The sequence below is a fragment of the Saccopteryx bilineata genome, chromosome 3, assembly GCF_036850765.1.
Source record: "Saccopteryx bilineata isolate mSacBil1 chromosome 3, mSacBil1_pri_phased_curated, whole genome shotgun sequence".
NCBI lineage: Eukaryota > Metazoa > Chordata > Mammalia > Chiroptera > Emballonuridae > Saccopteryx > Saccopteryx bilineata.
Genome location: NC_089492.1, coordinates 106,881,402 through 106,900,832, shown reverse-complemented (window position 1 = coordinate 106,900,832; position 19,431 = coordinate 106,881,402). Strand labels below are relative to the sequence as shown.

Genomic DNA, 19,431 nt, shown 5'->3' with positions numbered 1-19,431 from the left:
ATCCTCAAGAACACATGCATTAAGGCCTTATTTTTCTATTGGTTTGGACATAAATAACATGTTCTCACATATCAATGTCCAATTTTGACTCTTGGCTACTTGTGCTAATGAAACAAGGACAGACCTGAGGGAAAGATGAGAAGTGCCTTTTGTAAGAATATGGTCATTGAAAGGCATGGGTGACTGGGCAGATCTGTTTTACAGTTCATTAACACTGCCTTTAATGGTCAGAGATCATCATGGAGTTTATCCATGTGAAGTAGTTATACATACATGCATATGCAAACATATGTGCATATAGAAATGGATATAATTTTTTTTCAATCAATCTTAGGATCAATATTTCCTTACTATCACAGTACACATTTTTTATGCTAGTTATTCTGCTGTGGTCTATCTTCAAGCCATCCAGACTGTCTTTAGTAATCTCAAAAATATTATAGGGCATGATTTGAAGTGTTAGCCAGAGTAGAGCAAAACAATTAAGTAGAAAGGATTAAACAGAAACATCATAAGTTCTTTTGAATTCAAGTTTATCAAAGAAGTTTTTTAATCACTACCTCCCCACTATGCCTCCCAACCATAAACCCATCTTTTTCCATTCCTTCTCCTTCTCCTTTCTCTTTCTCTTCCTTATCATAAACAATTACTTACAGTGCATTCTACATAGTGCCTAATTCTATAGAAAAAAAATTAAAAGGACATACAAAGAACTACTTGGGTGGGACATGAACCCTAAAAGCGTTTACTATCTAATGGCAGACAGGGAACACCCTGAGCAAATCAGTATTTCTTTGTTTCTCATAACATGTACAATCTTGCCAGGAAGCATTATTTTAATAGCAGCACTAGGGTTAATGAGCACCTTCTCTGTGCAAAGCCTTAGGCTGGCAAATATTTGTGGGCCCTAATATTGTTCAATCTCTTGTTAAGAACACAGATTCCTGAGCACATCCCCCAAAATTCAGTAAGTCCAGGGTGAAGTACAATTTTTAATTATAGTTTCATGGGAAAGAGTTGTAAGAGGTCAGCAGTCTGCATTTTTTGCATTTTGGAAGAAACAGCTGCTTATACAATGGAGAATCAGAGCAAAGCATTGTGTGCGCCCTACCTGGTGCGGCTGTAGCATAGCTGGAGAGATTACGTCTCCATACAGAGTTGGGAAACAATTCATAGATATTGAATTGTTTCAAATCAATGGCACAGAAAATAAGTGAAGGAAGCAGGAGAGTAGGCAAGGGATTCTTTTTGGAAGAGGTAGCAATTGAGGAGAGACTTCAATAAATAGAATGTATACCTCTTATCAAGAGATATGTTTACTTTTGCTTATTAACCATGGCCATTATTTATGTTATACTTTCCTTTGGGCCTTTTATGTGTATTCTCTAACTTGCTCAGTTCATACTGTAACTTCCTGATCATTGTGATTCTATGATTCTCCCCACCTTTTCTCCACTCCTAGAGACTACACTTAGAGACTACAATTGTGATCTCTACCTACTTTGGTTTGAGTTCTTTTAGGACCCAGCAGAACTCACAGAAATGGGCAGGAGAGTGTGCTGTCCACAACTTCAAGTAGCAACTCCTGTGAGAGCTACAGGCCAGTGGTTATTTCAGTTTCACCTAATGTAAAATGCTAGTTAGCTTTAGACATGTGGGTGTTTAGACCATTGGTAATGTTGTGGAGTTTTGATAATGGAATTATCAAAACTCAAAAATAAAATAAAATGTGGCTACGTTTTTCAGTGTGAAAGTATAAAAAGTTGCTGTGCATCAATTTTACTAGAATATAGAAGACAAGTAACATCATGCTACTCTAATATATTTGAGTCTATTTACTTGTAATTTTAGGATTTAAGTTTCTATAAGATTTGTCCAGGTAATTTGTCATAAAAGGATAAGAATTCAACTCTAATTTTAGTACTGATAAAATTCTTTATACTCATTATCAAATAGAGTGTACAGAATAAACTTAGTCCGAAATCAGTAATTTGAATGGCGTAGTCTAATTGCAGAAGAGTACAATGGAGAATACGTGGGATATATGTAATGTACAAGAAGTTTTGTTTGCTTTACATGTGCCCTCATATCCTCTTGTCTGCAGTTGCTGTGATTTACCACCTACCTTCTTCTCAGATCATTTTGACCTTGCTCTTCTATATTATTTAATGAAGTCTTTTCTCAGTCCCTGCTTTAGACTACTTATTTTTAGGCTCTATATTCTTAGTTTCTTAATGTTAGAATTATTTTATCTTGTATGTGTTATAGTACTCCCCTCCTCTGCCCCCTCCTAAAGAACATGGACTACTTCCCTGGAGTTGAAGTCATAGTATGTATGTAAGATGATCAAGATAAGTCTGCTTTCCTGTGGATAGTTACCTCGCTCCACAAGAATACTTGGACACGTGTTGCTTGACTGGCCAGAGTACACCAAGATACATCACAGGTGGTCTCTGTGTTCCTTCCCTACAACTCTCATATAGGAATCTATTCCCTGTTTCCTGGGCTGAGAATTAGAACTAGAACAACCTTTATCATTTGTCAGAAACTTTATTATTTCTTTGTCCAAGAAACTATCCACAAAGAAGATCTCAGGATGAGAATAGATCAGGAATTACTTTATGGAAATGCAGATTAGTCCTAAATCCCTACTTTCTATCAGGTTCTTCGTGAAACCTTCATATATTGTATGTTGAGTGCTGATAGCTGTTTTCCTATTAACCTGTTTCCACTTATTAGCCTTTTCTCTAGTTAAAAAACCATTAAAGAATGAGCCTCATTTTTTTTTTCTATATGAAAACCCTTCAAGTATTTAAGGATGTCTATAATATCTCCCTTAGTCTCAGGGAAGTCACTCTCATGTTTGTCAATGTGTCTTTTAAGATGGGGCACCCAGCATGTCGAACTATAACCCAATATGTGTCTTCAGTAAAGTTCCAAAAAATGAGCAGCATACCAGAATTCAGTTCATGTAAATGTGTGCACGTGTGTATTATTTTTAACAGTTGCATCAAACTGTTGCCTGTTACTCCTTTTTTTTTTTTTTTTTTTTTTCTCAGTGACGGTCTCCTGGTTCTGTTTTGCACTGAGGACTACACAACCAGGTCTCCCACCCTGTACTTATGCTATTAATTTTCTCAAGCCTACCTGCAGGATTCCCGCTTGTTAATTTTTCCTGCTCTGAAGCATACGGGAGTTTGGTGAAGAGGATGCCCTGCCAGTTGAAAATGTGTTTTATATGCTCTACAAGAATTTAAACAATCTCCACTCCTCTGGGTCTCTGGTGTTTTCCTAAGTAATTTTTGTTTTCATTTGCATGAACAACATATGTACAGAAGGAAAAACAAAGTCCAATTTTATATTTTTATCTGGGCCTCTGAGGACTGTCAAAAGCAGTGACAAAGACATTTGTTGGTAGGCAATGTAACTATTGATCTTATGCCACAGTGGTTTTCTGGCTGCCCAAGTCATACAACTTGTTGCTTATATGCATTTAATCATGGTGCGGTTCCTAAGACTTAGGGCAATTGAAACTCTTTAGACAGGTAATTGCATGTGTACATCAAAGTTAATAGTAGCCTTGCAGAATGACAAAATATTAAATGCAAGGGAATTGTTTAGATCAATATTTGTTCCTTAAAAACTTCACAAACAGCCCTTGCCAAATAGGTGGTAAGCACCTGGTCAATAAGCAGGTCTGAGAGTGCACACTGCTGCTTCGAAACTCTCCGAGTACACAACTTACTCAAAGGCATGTTCTTCTTGTTCAAGGACCTTGGGTGGCCTAGTTTCACAATTATCTTCTTAAATGAGCCCTTGTATTAAAGCAGCTCACTTTGTTAAATAAATGTGATTTTGAAGAAACCCAAAGCATATCCCAACTCTTTAAAAATCTTAGTTCTGAGAAGATATGTTATCTAATTTTCTTAACGATAAATGTCTCCTCAGAGCCCAGACTGGCTGACATACTCATCTGAGTAGCCATCTTTCCAAAAATATTAGTTCTATATTAGGTATGCAGGTGGCTTCCAAAGACTGATAACCTGACTGAAATTGGGTTTAAACAGAAGATAGTTTACTTTTCAAACTTAATAAGTCCAGAGGTAGAAGATATAGGGCTAGTGTAACTACTGCAGGAGAACATTATGTATTTAGGCTCTCTGTCTTCTTGCTTTTCCTTTCATAGTGTGACTGAAATTCATGGTCTCAGAATGGGTATCTCCCATTGGCATTGACTGCATTTTGGACAGGAGGAATAAGGTTTCATAGCAAAGTGGTGTAAGGTACATACATTCCAAATCTGCCTTTCAAACAAACAAACCCCCCTCAAAAAATCCTTTCTCAGTGATTTCCATTTCCATTTCCTCAAGATTAACTGGACCACAAGGACACTCTGACTCTGATGAGATCAAGCATGTTCAGGGTGGGATGGCCGTAGACGACACTCTGACTCTAAGAAAGTTTGGGAAACAAGTATTTTTAGTGGGGCATATTGCCACTCTAAGCACTTTATTTGTCCCTCCTCCAAAACAAATAATTGCTTTAATTTCCCAGGGAAAAGGCAGAAAAGATATTAAATACAAAACTAGAAGTACCTGTCTTCTAGTTTTGATAATTTGACCTGTGAACCAAGGACCAGGTTTCCACCCTCAAAACAAAACAAAAGAAAAAAACAAAACAAAACAAAAACTACAATTGAGCTGTCACTGATTTTTAAAATGCATCTTGATCTTCCTCTATAGAAACCACCTCAAAAGTCGTGGGAAGCTATTGGATTCTTTAGTACCAGCTTTGAGTTTTCTTATAAATTGTATCATTTTTATACTATTTTATCTGAGAAATCACAACATAGTTACCATTCTTTGACCTATCAACATTCCAACTCTTGAATTTTTTATTGTTTTTTTTTCACAAATTCCCAGTCTTGGAAAACCAGTGGGTTCAAACTTCATTTGCTCAACTAAACTGTTTTTATTGTTTTCTTATTGGATTGAGGAATTTATGTTGAGTGAAAATAACACCAATCATTTCTCCAACGCCTGCTTATCTCAGCCATACTGAACAACTTCAACCTTCTTGTAAGATTATTTTGTTGTAACAAATTTTATTCTGCTGGGCTACAGATCTGTATTCTCCTAATTTGGTTCTTGTGCATAGTTCCTTATGCTCTTTAATATTCACAATTAACTTCCTAGTTTGTGCAATAGATTATTCCACCAGGTTTAGAAACTAGTACTCCAGTTATGTATGCAACAGGGATGACCGCTATATTAATATACTGGTTTCCTTACTCTCAATATCTCATTAGGCTGTTGAGTTTAAAATGCCTTAATATAATTAATATTTTGAGGAACTGGGGGGAAAAACGACAATTAAGATAGAAGCTGGAGCTTTGTCTACTAATCAACCACTCCTGCTCAGGAATCAGTTAACAGTGTGAAGGGCAGGACTCTAGACAGATAAAACCAAACGACTGAGGAATAAGTTGAAATAAATCATAAGATTTTTGTCACAACCTTATTATTTAGCAACAGGGGCTTTTTGTCCTTAATTTTATGATATGCTAGTCTCCAGCATAAAAAAAAAAAAAAGTGCCACTTCCTTAAACATGAGTTGCATAAGTAATAAACCTTCAGAAAGATGGACTGTGAAAAGAAACTCATGATTGTCCTGCCCCCACATTTTATACTTGTAACTAGTATTTGCCTTTATTGTTTAAGAATGTGCTTTTCTCCCCCTTGAATGGAAATGCACTTTAAATTGATTAGGATTTTCACATTGGTATTCCAGGGCACAGCTTTACGCTGCACATTTTCTCAAACCTGAATGTAATACTGACTGGTGGCAGTGGTTAATATGGTTGTGAACCTAAGAGTTAATGCGAATGTTTGCTGAAATTTGCATAGGTTTCAGTTTTCTAATGCTAGTAAATGTGAGCTGCTTCCAAAGAAAAATCACCTGTATTTTTCCTAAAGAAAGAAAAGAAAAAAGCTTCCCCTATCAGTTCAAGTTTTTCCTTGTTGGGCTAATTATCTCTCGCGAATGTAGCAGTGCCGTTGAGTTTTTTCCCCGTGCTGTGTAAAGGCTTGCTCAGAGCAGAACCGCATAAAGGGGAGTTTTTTTTAAAAAAAAATTAATCTCTCCCATTGGTTGGCTGAGAGTGTACGTGTTTGGGGGTCTCTTGTGATTTCTCTAGAGACTATTTATGTAAATTGAAAAATCAGCATTACTTGAAGAAATAACTAAAACTTAGATTTAACAGTACAAAGAGGGTACTGTCTAATCCCGCAAGTAAGAAATTGCTTTTCTTCCTGATCTGTCTGTCACTTTCATACTGTTTCTGGCTGCTACTGGCAAAGGAGGCCAGGTCCACCTTTGCTCTTCTTCTACCATGTCTGTTTACTCCGTCTCTGTCAGGCCTGGCAGTAAAGAATAATTGAAATGAATGAATTTAAATAACAATAGTAAAATAGAGGTCTGATAAGATCATCAAGTCTCAGTCAGACAACTCTGATTACACCAAAGCGGGAGATGATTTACACGGGAACCTGAAATGAGAAATGAAAGACTTGGCCTGGTGTGGCAATGAGGATGTGACTTATTTGTCACTCTGTGATATGCTGCTGTCAATGTGAGATGGTATGGACAGCACATTCCCCAACGCTGGGGCATTTTTTTTTTCTGTAGAAGACAGATGTTTCTGCAAGATGCTTTATATTTTTTCTTTGACAAATGACAAATCAAAATATTGCCAGTAGGAAGGGATACTACTGATTGTGTTTGCAGTTAATCTTGTATTGGTTATTCAAGTTTCCATTTCTCATCACAATTTAAGCTGGTGTTTGCTGTGCTCATAAGTAGCCATTTTCTTTCTTTCTTTTTTTTTTAAAGCAAACCACGGTGAATTGGATCAAAACAGTTCTATTCTAAATATTTGGCTCCTAAATCTTATTAATTAGTATATAAAATTTTACATTGCACAGAAAATTAAAAGTTTTCTTTGTCCTTAAAAATTAGAAAAGGAAATCTAGTTTAAATTATTTAAGAGTAATGGTAGGTGAGATATTTATTTCTTCTCTCCATTTGGATATAAAATATTAAGTCTAGAGATATCTCTTGCATCTCTTTGATTAGGTACCAACAGCAATCTGAGGGCAAATCAGTTCATTGGATAATAATATATGAAGTAATCATCAGGTACACACTATAAAAAAATCAGGTATGCTTTGTTTCAGTGCCTATCAGTGTGTTAAAATTGAAGACCCCATTGTATGCCTAATGCAGACTTCATTAGGAAAACATTAGTAGATAAATTCTGCTCACTGCATGGTGTATTTTATTTAGAATACAATAAGGTAAGTTTATTAGTTTGCAGATGTAATGTTTCTATGGTATCTCAATACAACCAGGAACAATTCCATAGAGGTCTACAGATCTACTAACACCTGTCAAGATAAGCACACAGTTCTCTAGGGGAATCATCTCAGCAACAGAAGAGAGAAAATTTGAAAATCTGGGGAAAGTAATTCTTCCTGGAAAGAAAAAGGAGACAGATTAAAAAAATAGATTAATGATTTTTCAAAATTCCTCAGAGGTGATATATTTCTTAAAGAAGTATCAAAGACTGTAATCTATATTTAAGAATAAATGTTTTGGAGCATAAGTATTTGTTTTGATATATTCTAAAAGATTGGAAAGATGTGAAATGATCACACAATTTGAATTGAGCCACTGAAAGTTTTTCCGACACCGAGAGCTTAATCTTCCCATATCCATCCCAGAACTAATTTATTAGATTATAAGTCCTGCTGTAGTGATATTATTTGAATGGTTATAGTTAAAATGGTGCCAGCATTTCCATTATAAAATCCTATTTTCAAGGATTTATAAGTTAGCTATAAATGTTTGTTGTGCAATGAGACTGGGCAGCAGACATCATTGGTTGGTGGTATTATTTTTCTTTCCATTGTATGGGAAAAAAGACATCTGCTTATAACCTGAGTAGGAAAATATGACAGTGAATTCCATTATTCTTGACAATCAGTTTACTTGGCATTCAAACTAATGCTCAGCTTAAATTTCTTATGTGTTTTAGGCACCAAAGGAACTAACCCAAAACCTGCAAGAATAAGTTGAAGAGAATTTGTTTCATTTATTTGTTGGTTTTGGTTGGTTATTTGAAACTTTGAACCATGGAGATATACTTAACTAGTTGCCCTGATACTTTATTAATTCAGCACAAAAATAATGTGAATACATTATTACATATCTTGGGTATTTTTTTTTTTAAATATATGGGTTACTAGTCTCTACCTGAAAAAGCAGCAATCAATTAGCAGAGCTCAGGAAAATTTCCAACAGAGATATATGTGTTAAAATTGGGAGAATGAGTGGGAAATTAAGAGCAAAAGGAAGAACAGATAGCTTTTGCAGAGGAAATAATATGGACAATGATAAAGATGGGGTGTTTAGTGTGCCTGAAGGAGAGAGAAGTTGATGTGGCTGGAGCCTAGGATGTTTTGGGAGGAAGTGGCAGAAGTTGAGACAAGGATCACACAAGAAAACACAGCGTAGAGGCCAAGTTTGAAGGGCTTATTCCCATGCTAAAGAACTTTGGCTTTACCTGAACACACAGATCTTTGTAGTGGAACAGTCACACTAACTTAACTCTAGTACTAACATAAAAATATAACTCTGACAAAATGTGTAATCTAATATATTTGACCTGAATTGGATGGGAATTAGATTATAGACCCCAGATAAACCTATTTAGAGATTCAATTCAGACAGAATGATTAAATCCCTTTCAGTGCATTCAAATGGCAATGTGTGCTATGGAACAGTCTGTAGTCTATAATCATTAGGTCTATAATCTTCATACAACATAGGGGTAGTTAACTTTTTTGTGGACTGGCACAAAATTTCTGGCTTACCAGCGCTTGAAAGACACTGCTCTAGAACATATATTTTAAAAGATAGATCAAGTAAGTTTATGGCCTAAGTGTTTAGACATTCAAGAAATAGAAGTCATGGTATGTGCATGATTTCTGGTTCTTGATTTAAATATCTGTATTTTCTAGGGAATTTGAAGATTATGACCTGTTTTGTATCACTCTGAATTTGCCTCATGGTTGTCCTTCCATTCTCAATGGTTCTTTTTCTTCAGTGATGGGAATGTATGAGAGAATGTGCTGGTGAATGCCAGCAGACAGAGACCCTAGGTTGTCAGTCTGTGGCACTAAACTTGCCTGTAGCTGATGCTAGTGGGACTGGAGGCCTGATATGCCAAGACTGGAAAGGGACTTCTTGGGTTTTTTTTGTGTGTTTTTTTAATGATAACTGACTATTTAGGTGGCCAGTATTAGGTTTCATAAGACAACAAGCATTTCCATAAATTCTGATTTGTTTTCTCCATACCTTAAAACAAAACAATAAAAAAAGAAGAGAGAATAATTCACTCTAAAAATAAATAAGTGCTAATACATATATACTATGTACCAGACACTATTCTAAAAGTTTTACAGCTGCCAACTCATTTAATCCTTACAAAAAATCCACACCAACTTCTTTTACTAATGGAAAAATAGGTGTTAAATAATCTGCCCAAGGCCACATGGCTAGCAAGTTAGTAGAGTCAGAATAGAATCCTAATGTAGTTCCCCTAGCCACTGGCCAGGCTAACCAAATTGGAGCTCAAATACAAAAGGTGGGAAGAAATAGGATAATGTTTTTTTTCAAGTGAAGGGACTTTATAGTTGCATGGTGTGAAATAAGGACATGTAAATGTATATGGTAGACATCTTGAAGCACTGAAACGTTCCTTAAACGATCTGGGAACGACACTGTTATCACTGTGTAGAGTACACTGCTAAGGAGGTGAGAAGCTTAATTAGAAAGTTTCCCTGTATTGGCAATAAAACCTGCGTCAAAGACTTTGACATTCAGAAAGATCAGTGGTTCTCAAAATCTGGTTTCCCTGGGCAAGCAGTATGAGCATCACCTGGGAACTTCCTAGAAATGCAAATCGTCAGGCCTTCCCATGGGTGCAGGGAATCCAAAGCAAGGTAATATGACTTAACAGGCCCTTGTGGTGATTCTTAGGCACACTAAAGTTTGCACAACACTGCTTTAGAGAAACAGAAACTGAACTAAGAAACTATTGGGGAGATGGCCAAACTTGACTATAGACTAAGTGGAGAGTGTTTAGAATATGGCTAAATTAAAAATCACAGTATGGCTCAGTATCATTATGTCTTTAGCGCCTATCTAAAATAGGCACAGGTGAATAAATGTCAATCACTTATATTTAGGCCTTAATATATTTTAGAAACTGTTTCAATTTTATTACATGTAGTGTTATAATCATATTACAGATGACAACACTAGGGCCAGGGGCTATTTAACCCAATGCCACATGAATAATAACAATCAACTCATATTCAAACTCATAGTCTGGCATTCATCATATGTTCTCCTCCTGCATTAAGAACACATTTAAATCAAAAGAGCGTGAACTTGTGTAAGAGTTTGTCAGCCACACAATTTGGTTGAGACAACTATACAAACAAAATGACGGTAATTGAAAGATGGCGTATGACTGGATGGTGGCCAAGCAGTGCTCACAACACTTAAAGATGTAGTTATAAAGAATCTCTATGATGCTCGCTTGGTGCCTAGGCATCTAGGATATCATAAACAAAAATTTTATATAAATAAGACAAGAGAAAATATAGAGACCATAAGATGTTGCAGTCCTAAACGCTGATAACCTTAATTGAATAAATCTGCTCATGTTTCACAAGTCAAACTGTACCCCAGGGTTTAATTGAATTTGAGTGAGTTTGGTATCACGCCAGCTCATGTCGGGTTCCCACTGCTCCCTCTCAGTTGTTGTATTAGTTCTAGGTAGTAGCTAAACTGACTGAATTCACCAATCTAGATCTGTGACTGGGCCATGGGTAGCAGAGATGGAAGCATACTTCCAGATAAGTAAACACTTCATAAATAAATCTGATTTTTTGGCAACATTATTACCTCTATAGGCCTTAAGTTTATCACCTGAATAATAAAGAGATTGCACTACAGCATCTCCAGGGATGCATTTAGCCCTGTGTGGGACAGCTGTGTTAGGCTTGCTTGCAGGTTTACCAGCTGCAAGCATTTTGCTTGAGTAGTGCATGAGCACATGGCAGCGCCACATGTGGATAGTCTATGTGATACTATGGGTGCTGGTGCTTAGGGGGAATGCAGATGTGCAGATTCCCTGCCCGCCACTGTGAGGGGCCATTTTTGCTGTTTGTTTTCCTGAGAGGCGATTTCCCCAGCCTGTGTGCTTGTCTGCCATTGGGAGACTTTATTCAATGGAGTGGCCCAATGCTTTCCAGCTCTGCAGTTTCTCTAGTGTCTCCCCGAATCCAATGTGGACCTGCCTGGCCTTGGCCACAGGTATACCATCTGGCATAGTGGGCAGGGTTTAGAGCAGATTGGCATGGAGACGCAGACAGCCTTGAGGGGTGCAGGGAGGAGTGGCTATCCTGGCCCCTGTGTGGGACAGCCTATCCATGTGGTTACCCAGATGGTAGCAGATCAGGGGAAGCTGAAGGTATAGCATGGACTCATAAAGCTGTGAGGGCTGCTGCCCATGCTGCCCCTCCGACTAGCAAGAGGAATGGGCCTGTGAAAGTTACCTGCACACAGATGGGGGTTGACTTAATAGAAGCTGGGGCAGATAGAGAGAAATTATATTGCAAGCCTAATAAAGTCTTGTTGGAGTTTTGGCAGCAGCTTTAATCAGAACAGAGGTTTCAGCTGCTGAAAAAGTGGGGGAAGTCAGTGGCCGCGGTATCTGCCAGGAAAATACCAGGAAAACTCAGGTTCCAGGATCCCCAAGACCTGTTGTCCCAGTTTAAATAGGAAGAAGGGCAAGGGTCCTTTCGACAGTGATGGGCGGGGCCAGAGGCCCCATGTGAATTGGCTGTGAGCATCACACCCTGGCTTTTTTTTTCTTTTTTGTGTTTTACTCTTAACACTCTTGCTCTTCTATTCTGATCTTTTCTTAGAATGCCTTTAGGGACCCGCAGTAACCCAGAAAGGTAACAGGATCAGAGGTTTGTCTTTACAACTCTATGATGAGATTCTCTTCGCGGGCTCTCCCTCGTTCCTCTCTTCCAGGCCCCGCTAAGAATGCAAGCAGATGAACCTGTGGGTTTGCTTACCTTTTCCTTAGTGCTGACACTAGTAGAAATGCAAAATACAACACTGACACTTTCCTCACTTTTAATTTTTGAAGGATTGGTGCTGCTTGTGGGTTTTAATATACTTCTCCTCTGTTGCTTTTAGTGTCTACTTTTTCCCTTTATTTTAAAAAGCGTAATACTGAACTGTAAGAATGTCCAATTATGTCTAAGGAAAACATGAAAAGGTTGACAGTGTCCACCTGACAGCCATCCTGTTTCTTGAGACAGAAGAGTTGATTTTTAGAGTATGAAAAAATAATTTGAAATGACCTGTCCTTTTCTATTTCTCCCCACACACCCACCCTTTCATTCATTCTCTTCTCTCCTGTTTCTTTTGTTTTATCCACTCAGCTTTCAAAACCATCTCCCATTTTTTAACACTGTTGTCTGACTTAGGCTACCTGCCTTTTTATATTCCTCATAAATCCATTGTGAATAGACTTAAGACAATTTATGACACACAGCCATTCGGTTCTCTTGGTAAATCTCAGTAGCCACATTGGTTAGAGGCAGATGAGGGTTAATCACTGTTTTAAGAATGTCTACAAGTACAGGTCATAGAGAATGTAAGATGCAGACCAACTTCTGTTACAGAATCAGACATTCAAGTTGGCACAAAATCGTATAGCCTTTTCTGGAAGCTTGATTAAGTTCTAGCTTTTGATTCTTTTGGGTGCCCGAAAAATGACTTTTAAAAAAAGGTTTTCGTGAAGCAAAGATGGAAGTGTTTCAATTGCAGTGCCCAGCTCACCATCAGAAGGTGGTGACTAAGATCTGTTAGTGTCACTAATAGCACACACTTCATATGGTTTTGTGATGATTAAGTGAGCTAGTACATTTAAATCTCTCAGTTGTGCCACTTACAAACGTGTTCGTTCTTATTACTATTACTATTATAATGGTATCATTCCTTATAGTAGGGGGTGAAAAGCTCCTTATATTCATATAACTCTATTATGTAGAAGCAAAGCATGTCTATAAGGTATTTTGCCTAATCCACACATCTTGAATGATAATGATTTCACCAAAGGTAACCTATTTCTAACTTGCATTACACCAATTGACAAGCCATTTATTTCACCAATGCTACCCTACATCTAGCCTACATTATAACTAATTAGCAAAGCCACATCATGATTGGAGATGATGATAATTCAAGCTTCTGGACGCCACCTCTGGTTTCTATAATTTTGGCTGAAATCCTGGAGCATAAATTTCTGATGAAGGCAACTGACTCTCCTGGGACACCGAACAATACTAGCACACACTGACATCCTACTGTCTATGCTGAAATATTTAAGAGTATATTACAGCGAGCTGGCTATGATGTCTCCTGCTACCAATTCTTTACTCATCTAAGCACAATTTTTCAATTGCTGCCTCAGTTTCCTTTAAATAATGCAGCTGCAGCCACAGGACTGACCAGCTAAAGAGACATAAAGAGTAGTCATAGCTTTATTTGCTTTGCCAAGATTAGGCATGTATTTACTCACAAGACTTTTCTCCACTCTCTGTACAGAGAATCACTCCTTGTTCCATCAAATTACAACCATTTATAATAAATATTGCAGCATCCATATCTGAGCATCTACCCTAGAACCTCTTAGGTATTGCAAAGGTGCCCTAGACATCTGCCTGAATCACTACAGCTACACTTCCTTCTTACAAGGAAGCCATAAATACTTCTTCTTTAGCTCTGGAGACTCTAGTAAAGCTGAGATTTCTGGCCTCTCCTTTTCATAACCTGGCCTTTATCTCCCAAGGCCCCAGACAATGAGAGACAGACACGGGAGCCTCTTCTTCATTGAGTTTTCTTGGGAATGTTCAGTAAAATCATCTATACTTATTCTATTTCTGTGGCTGTAATTTATACAAATAACTCTCTAAAGTTCCAGCCCCATCCTTCCCTATTATTCAAGACAACAAATATAATCAATCCTCATTAGTCATAGATATGAACTCACCTCCTTACTAAAATTTGTAGCTTCTAAATCAGCACACGTGGCACTACACTGGTCATTAACACACATGTATAGAGTGGGCAAAAAATCTGAGTCCCTGATGCCCACATTCCCAACTGAGGTCAAACAAGGCAACACTCAACCTTAGTGTTTCAGCTCCTGTATTATAAACAAGTGATTTCTTTGTGGTCTATTTAGTGGCATGTTTTTCACTTTTTGTGTGTGTGCTTTTTGTTGATGGTTTTGCTGTTTAAGATGGCCACTAAACATAATGCTGAAGTGCTAACATTCCTGAGCCGAAGGCTGTGGCGTGCCTTATGGAGAGAATAGATATTAGATAATCTTCATTCAGGTGTGAGTTACATTGACGTCAGCTGTGAGTTCAATGTTAATGAACCCACAGCTATATTAAATGCTTTTAAACAGAGAAACACAAAAACAATATTATATATTGATTAGTTGATGAAATGTTGTGACCAAAGACTTGTGTGAACCTAACTCCTAGGAATATTAGTTCAGTATTTGCTAATTCAGTGTTCATGCTGACTTTATCATCCATAGCTACTGAGAATAATGAGAATTAACTGTATGCTCTAAGAGACTAACTTACATTTCACATAATGCTGGGCACTAGAGGGAGTACAAATAAAGATTGGACTCTTCTCTCCTTCAGAAATTCATGTTGTTGGGAGGAGAGAACAAATTAAAACTATATATGAGGGCATGGGAGGAAAATGCAGTGCTCTACATTGCCTATAGATGAAAGGGGTGAATGAATTGTGCAGGCTAATCAGCTCAATATTTAGACCAAATGGGAGGAAAGACATAATGCCTTAATTGTGGGGAGCATTTGATATATTTTAAAGCACTCTCACATTAAATATTGCATTATATCCTTCCTGCCCTGTGGGATTCTTAGGAAAGATAGGAACATGACTATTTTATAAAGGAAGGCATGGAGCCTCAGGGAGAGGCTAAGTAACTAATCTGACATAACCAGTAAATGGCAGTGCCAAGAATGCAGCACAGGTTCCCTAAATCCTAATCCACTGCTCTTTCCATATTAACACTGTGAAATATCAAATTCAGAATATGAACCTAGAGTCCTAAAACCATACTGTGAGGGTGAATTTCCTCTTCATTTCCTTTGGAAGCTTTACTTGATATTTCAAAAGTGAATAATCACACCCATGACTAGTGAAAGAAAATGCATATGCTAAAAAAATAATAAAATAGGGAATGGCCTGGGGATAAGGGTGGCAACAGGACACAGTGGAAGGTGCTAGGTTTGGGTTCTGTTGGTTTTTGAGCAGCTGGGGGAAGTTGGAAAATACAGTGTATTGAAGTAAATAAAACACCTTCTCTAGGGTGGCTATTTCAATTAGTGCACTAAAGAATTTTCTTATCTTTTTGGCCCTGGCTGGTTGGCTCAGTGGTAGAGCATCGGCTGGTGTGTGGAAGTCCCAGGTTTGATTCCTGGTCAGGGCACACAGGAGAAGTGCCCATCTGCTTCTCTACCCTTTCCCCTCTCCTTCCTCTCTGTCTTTCTCTTCCCCTCCCACAGCCAAGGCTCCACTGGAGCAAAGTTGGCCTGGGCACTGAGGATGGCTCCATGGCCTCTGCCTCGGGCACTAGAATGGCTCTGGCCACAATGGAGCAGTGCCTCAGAGGGGCCAGGCATCATCCCCTGGTGGGCATGCCTAGTGGATCCCGGTTGGGTACATGCGGGAGTCTGTGCCTCCCTGCTTCTAACTTTGGAAAAATACCAAAAAAAAAAAAAAGGAGAGAATTATCATTTTAGTAGAATGACAAACTTTTGACAGAAACATGAGATGATGAATTACTATAGATTTGATTTTGTGGTCCCCTGACAGTTACAGAGTAACCACCAGAGTCCCTAGGTTAGCCCTCTCAGTGGAATATGAAAAAATATCAAAGTGTAAATGGACACTTGGGTGAATGGGTGATTTGAGTTAAATCCTATAATTACTTTTTTTTCCCAATATGTGTTTTTATATTTGTAAGAATATAAGAAGCCTATCAAAGTAGTGCCTATTGGGAGTTGATTCTCTTTCTCTTTAAATAGAAATAAAAAAAAAGTCCAGTCACTAGACATGCCATAGTTTTTATCATCATTTGGAAACTGGAGGTGTTTTCAAACTGTAATCTGAAATCTTAACTGCCAGCCTGCAGTGGCTGTGGTCTTCCTTGCCAAGTTCATTTGCTGTGCTCGCAAGCTTTTTAAATTTTTAGATGTGTGTTGGCTTTGCTGGTTTTTCACCCAGGACACACAGATTCCAGTTAAAGACACTGCATTTCACCAATAGAATATCAATGTCCTCTCTTTCTTGGGGGCACTGGATTTAGGAATTTTTGTTCCTTGATGCTGTTTCCCTTAAGAGAAAGAATGAGAGAAAGGCAGGACTCTTCCATTATAAAAGATCACCACAGCTGGGCTTCTATAAAGATCTTGTGGGTTCTTACATATCCCTACAATGTGTAACTGTGATACAAGCAAACTCATTCATACTGTTCTCTGCTGTCCTCTTTCCCACCCAGCCCCTTTCTCCCTTTCATTCCCCCTTTTTCTGTCCACCCCTCAGCTGCCACAGTCACTCACCCTTTCCCCCCCTGTGTGTTTTGGTTCCCTGGACTTTCACTGCCTTCTGAGATATGACACTGTAGTGGGAACGAAGACTTTTTGTTATGAGTAATATCTGTAATTAACAAATCATCAGAACTGATGCTTGAGTCCATGGTGTCAAGCCATATTTAGCAGATTGGGTTTGAACACCTGGCAGAACAAGTTTGGTCCAATAAAAAGAGCCGAATTCTTCCCCGTTTAAGAGCTCTCAGGACACTGGTTACATCTAAACCATAGGGGTAGGGGAAGGGTGCCTGCCGTTTGCCTTTGTAATTCAGACGGAGGGATCACCTGGCAGAGGAGGGAGAGTTGCTTTTTAGGTGTTCCCCGCATCGCCGTACACGTGTCCCTTTGATGCGTGGAGAATGCGTGAGCGAGGCAAAGCAGGGCGATCTTTGTGGGAAGCTGGACCAGCCTCCCTTGTTACATAGGCTCGTCCTCTGCATTGCATCCCAGCTTCAGTGATTTGCTGTTTGGAGACTGCAGATTTGCATAGAGCCCCTCGCTTCGCCAGCGTGTGTGGTATTTTTCTTTTCTTTTTTTCTGTTTCCCTTCCACTCGCCTGCTTCCTCGTTTCCTCAGCCGTCTTTCCCGCGCTCGATCCCCACTTCCTTCCTAAGGGTGCACTCTTGCCTCGGAAGCCCTCGCCGGGTGTGTCAGGAGGCGGCGGGCTGCTATCGCCTCGGGAGCAGCAGGCGATGCGCGCCGCTGCTCCGCGCGCTGCCCGCGGGAGGCTGGCACGAGCCGGCGAGCCGGCCGGGGCGGAATGGAGCGAAGGGGCGCCTGGATTCCATGGGGTCTGCGTCTTCCTTGAAAGGAGGTTGGGCCGGCGAAGTGGCCTCCCAAGTCCCCACACACAATGCTAAATGGATTTACATAGTGGATTCTTGGTGGATGGCTGTCAAGTAGAAGTGAGGACCCTCCGGGAGGAGCCTTAAACAATTTCCCCTCTCCCAGCCTCTGGCACGCACTCGCGCCGAAACTCTTTGGGAGTACCGCTGGAGAACCTGGAGCCCTGGAAGCCTGGGAGCACCTGCCCGCCCCGCACTTGCTGTTCCCGGGGGCTGCCTTCCCGGACAAGTCCCCCAGCAGCTGCATTTACCTCGGCTATGTTTCGGATTCTTTGGGGTACAAGGCACGGCAGACTCCAGGATCCCAAGAAGACTGTCCGGAGGAGGGAGAGGATGGGTGCTCTGGCTTGGTGAGGCTGCGCCCCGCAGCCCACCCTGAGCCGCCTGCTCCCCGGTGCCCTCTCCCCTCCCTGCGCCCCAAACTTTGCCTCCCGTGGCGGCTGCCCCTCAGCGGGCGCCCCGCCATGTACCAGAGGATGCTCCGGTGCGGCGCAGAACTGGGCTCGGCCGGGAGCGGCAGCGGCAGCGGAGGCGCAGGGGGGCGCCTGGTCCTGCTCTGGATTGTCCCGCTCACCCTCAGCGGCCTTGTAGGAGTGGCATGGGGGGCGTCCAGTTTGGGAGCGCACCACATCCACCATTTCCATGGCAGCAGCAAGCATCATTCAGTGCCTATTGCAATCTACAGGTCACCGGCATCCTTGCGAGGCGGACACGGTGGGTCTGAGATGCCAAGTTCTCGCGGTTCACTCCCTTGCTCCCCTCCTTCAACCCGTGCTCTCTTTTCAGACCCCAAGGCTCTGAGAAACGGGAGTGCCAGAACAGGAGGTGCATTTAGGTGTGCTTGGTGGGAGCCACTTATCTCTTTGAAGACAATAGAAAAAGGATGGGGGAAGGCATCTAGTGTGTCTGGTGGGGGTGGGAGGGGCGTTCCTTGTAGGGGTGCTGGGAGAGACCTGGGGCACCTATTCAAGGACCGGTCCTGGCCAAGCACCTGGGCCCCGCGGGAAAGGGGCGTTACTAGCCAGAAGGTCAGTCGGTGTGGCTGATGGGGCGCAGAGCTCAGCTCAGGGACCTGAGCGCCAGTGAGAGGAGGGCTCTGCAGAACCTTTTGTCTGTGCTGTGTGCTGCCCCACCTCCTGCCCATTTCCCCTGGCCTGGTGGGGGGAGAGGTTCCAGACCGCACACACCTCCAAACTGTGCCCAGACTGCAGTGGCAGTGAAACGCCTTGGGTCCTGGGACTCACTCAACAGGAGGCCAGTCCCTTTTGCCCCTACCCCACCTCTTCCCTTAATTGGAGAAGAGAGCAGGGTAACTGAGGCTGGCCAGCCCCTACCAGGCTCAGAGAAGACCTCTGAACACCATCCCCTGATCCCCCTTTCCCCACCCCACACACATATACGCTTATTTTTCTTGGTGATTGGATTGAGCTATTTTCTAAATACAGCAGGGACATTGGCTTGGCTACCCAAACCCATTTCCCCCGAGGGTCATGCCTGAAGGCTATACTATAAGGGATAAAGGATATCCTGTTCTAGCCCTCTTCAGCTTAGTGCTTCCCACAAAGGGCTGGTGGGCCAATACTGGCTGGTGTAAGTCAGGAGGTCTGCTTGGAGGAGGAGAATTTAAATAAAAACTGTAGCTATTCTCTTCAGCCTGGGTTCTTTCGTAAAGAGCAGATTGTGAAGAAAAGTGTTACTGGGCAGGTTACTTCTCCAGGGTGGCCAGAAATGTAAGGCAG

The 19,431-nt window shown here is 40.6% G+C and overlaps 1 protein-coding gene across 22 annotated transcripts in view; it reads left to right on the top strand.

The window, feature by feature from the left end:
• NRXN1 (neurexin 1) overlaps window positions 1-19,431 on the top strand; it is a 1,279,091-nt gene that overhangs the window by 743,346 nt on the left and 516,314 nt on the right. For 4 of the 22 annotated variants that reach the window (XM_066267118.1, XM_066267117.1, XM_066267116.1 and 1 more), the window contains exon 1: window positions 17,429-18,406. The exons of the other annotated variants lie outside the window; for them this stretch is intronic. In XM_066267118.1, the coding sequence (XP_066123215.1) occupies window positions 18,157-18,406 (250 nt within the window). In that variant the 5' untranslated portion in view covers window positions 17,429-18,156. Of the gene's footprint in view, window positions 1-17,428; window positions 18,407-19,431 lie in introns of those variants that run through there. 22 annotated transcript variants of the gene reach the window in all.